Genomic DNA, 2,599 nt, shown 5'->3' with positions numbered 1-2,599 from the left:
TATTCTCCTCATTCGCCTCGTCCTCGTCCTTTCTTTTCTTCTTTTTAATCGTCATCTTTTTTTTCCCTCTTCTCTGTTTTCTTCTTCTACTACTTTTTTGTCTTTTTCTCTTCTGTTTTTCTTCTTTTTCTTGTTCTCCTCCCACCCAGAGAGTTGTTATTGAGCCTCGGCGTTATAACTAAAAAACGAAACCGTAAAGTCGAAAATGTTCTAAAATTACATCTAAATATACCTTTGAAGCAATTTAGACTTCACAGGTTTAGTTCTGTAAAGGTTACAAACTTTTTAGAGTACTTTTTAAATTTTTAGATTAAATTATATTTATTTTAAGTTTTGAGCTGTTGTGTTGTTTGTGTTTACGCGTGTGTTTACGATGTGCGCATATCAGGCCTCGGGCTGAGATAGACAATGATGCACACATAGAGGGGAACCTGAGCACAGAGGTCAGCCTCCTCATCCTCGATATGCTGGAATTCATTGTGCAGGTATGTGTGTGCGTGCGTGCATGCGTGCGTGTGTGTGTGCCGTTGTGTCATTAGTAGTCAGTAATCCTAATAAATACTTCTTAATAAGCAGTAATTAAAAATTAAACTAATGCAAAAACGATTATAACTACTTCTCCACTGGAAAAATAACAGCAAAATATTAAGTTAATAATATAATAAATTGAATTTTTCCAACTTTTCCAGTAGGGAAGTCTGTAGTTTTACATTTCTGGTCACAGATCTGCTCTTAATTTCGACCTCTACGTTAGCGCAACTAGCTACACATGGTAGTGCGTGTGTATATGCGTGCGTGCATGCGTGCCTGCGTGATTGCGTGCGTGCGTGCGTGCGTGCGTGCGTGTGTATATGCGTGCGTGCATGCGTTTGGCGTGCGTGCGTGCATTTACACATGTCGTCGTCGTTGTTTGCAGCAAACGGAGAAGTCGGACACTCTACAGGGCAGCAGCCTGCTGGGCGGGGTGCTGCGTGTGCTGCAACACATGCTAGCCTGCAGCCAGAGTGAGCTCGTGTTACAGAACATATTCGCTTCTCAACGATCCCTGGTTTTCAAGGTGAGAGAGAGATAGAAAGAGCGCGTAGCAGCGACGATGCTTGCTTCCTGCTTCTAGATTGTCCACTTACACGTTAGATGTTATAATAATTATATTAATATTAATTATAATTAATTACGTATGTGTTCGATGAATTCAAGTTGAAAAATTATAAAATTGCTGGCACTATGCATTATAGTAGTATTCTTAGATTATTGACAGTAATTAACGTAGGTGGCGGCACCTTCCAATGATGCTGTAGTTGGCATGTTATGTGCTGACAATCTGCTACGTTGTTATCTTGTAGTTTCCCGAGCTGCTATTTGACGAGGAGACGGAGCAGTGTGCAGACCTGTGTCTACGCTTACTCACACACTGCAGCAGCAGTCTGAGCTCCATACGCTCACAGGCCAGTGCCTCCCTCTATCTGCTCATGAGACAAAACTTCGAGATCGGCAACGTAAGTGTTCGACGCCGGGTTTAGCATTTCCGTTTGTTCTTGTCATCGTTTACCTAACGTCTGTGCCAAAGGTCCTGAAATAAACTCGTCAGATTTCATTTCGTTGCGTAAAACGAGGTATAAATGTATGTAAATCGTATGTAACGAATGTAATAGTACATGTTTTTTTTAAAAGGTAAAATGCCGGTGCTGTCGTTTCGACTGCCAATCTGCTGCCGTAGTGTCACTGATGTACTGATCGTTGCGATATGTTTCAGAACTTTGCGCGCGTGAAGATGCAGGTGACGATGTCTCTCAGCTCTCTCGTCGGCACCAATCAGAAGTTTAACGAGGAATACCTGCGCAGGTCGCTCAAGACGATCCTGCTGTACGCCGAGGAAGACACGGACCTGCAGGAAACCACCTTCCCTGAGCAGGTAAGTGTACCTGTAACACTCACCTGTCTCCCTACCTGCCTGCCTAATGTTACCTGTGCGTCTGCCTCAACTAGTCAATAGAGCTAGACTCGGCCAGCATCAGCCATCACCATCGTGTTTATATACCACACTATTATGACTCTATCTATATCTATGTCTCTATATATTTAGGCCACCTTTTTTTGGGGGGGGGTTTACATAATTTTTGTTGTTGTTGACTCGGTAGGGTAAAAAAAAGAGGATCAAACAAATCAAAATACAGTGATACTGTTATACATGATATTAAAGTATTTTAAGAAAACTAAATGAAAACAAAACTCAACTTTTAATTATTTTTACTTTTATTATAAACTGTTTATAAAATGTTTTGTTTTTTACATTTACATTTTTTTATTCATATTTCTTAGAGAAAAGGTCGGCGGGAATAAAAAAAAATACAGATTTTCAATTTTTATTTTTTTCCGCTTTTCTTGAAAACTCGGGTCGGCGGATCTGTAAACCAACAAAATAAAAAAAAGCTCGCCTTATGGCTGTGCCTATAGCTGCGTTCACACGTATACACGGCCTCGCTGGTTCCGTACTTAGTTGGTGCTGAGTTCGGCTGAAATGCGTTCACACGAGATACACGAGATTCGAGGCTTAGCTAGCTAGGTATAATATAGACTATATAATATATAACATATAATA

At 40.7% G+C, this 2,599-nt stretch overlaps 1 protein-coding gene across 1 annotated transcript in view; it reads left to right on the top strand.

Annotated features, from left to right (window-relative positions):
- The window catches only part of LOC106809494 (dedicator of cytokinesis protein 7-like), a gene marked incomplete in the record, with an annotated part of 65,865 nt that overhangs the window by 51,293 nt on the left and 11,973 nt on the right, over positions 1-2,599 (top strand). Inside the window, 5 exon segments of the mRNA XM_014812581.1 lie at positions 241-257; positions 389-485; positions 917-1,057; positions 1,344-1,496; positions 1,754-1,912. Coding sequence (XP_014668067.1) covers positions 241-257; positions 389-485; positions 917-1,057; positions 1,344-1,496; positions 1,754-1,912 — 567 coding nt within the window.

Source organism: Priapulus caudatus, unplaced genomic scaffold, assembly GCF_000485595.1.
Source record: "Priapulus caudatus unplaced genomic scaffold, Priapulus_caudatus-5.0.1 Scaffold359, whole genome shotgun sequence".
NCBI lineage: Eukaryota > Metazoa > Priapulida > Priapulimorpha > Priapulimorphida > Priapulidae > Priapulus > Priapulus caudatus.
The sequence above is the reverse complement of the archived record's forward strand: the minus strand, read 5'-3'. Positions and strand labels throughout refer to the sequence as shown.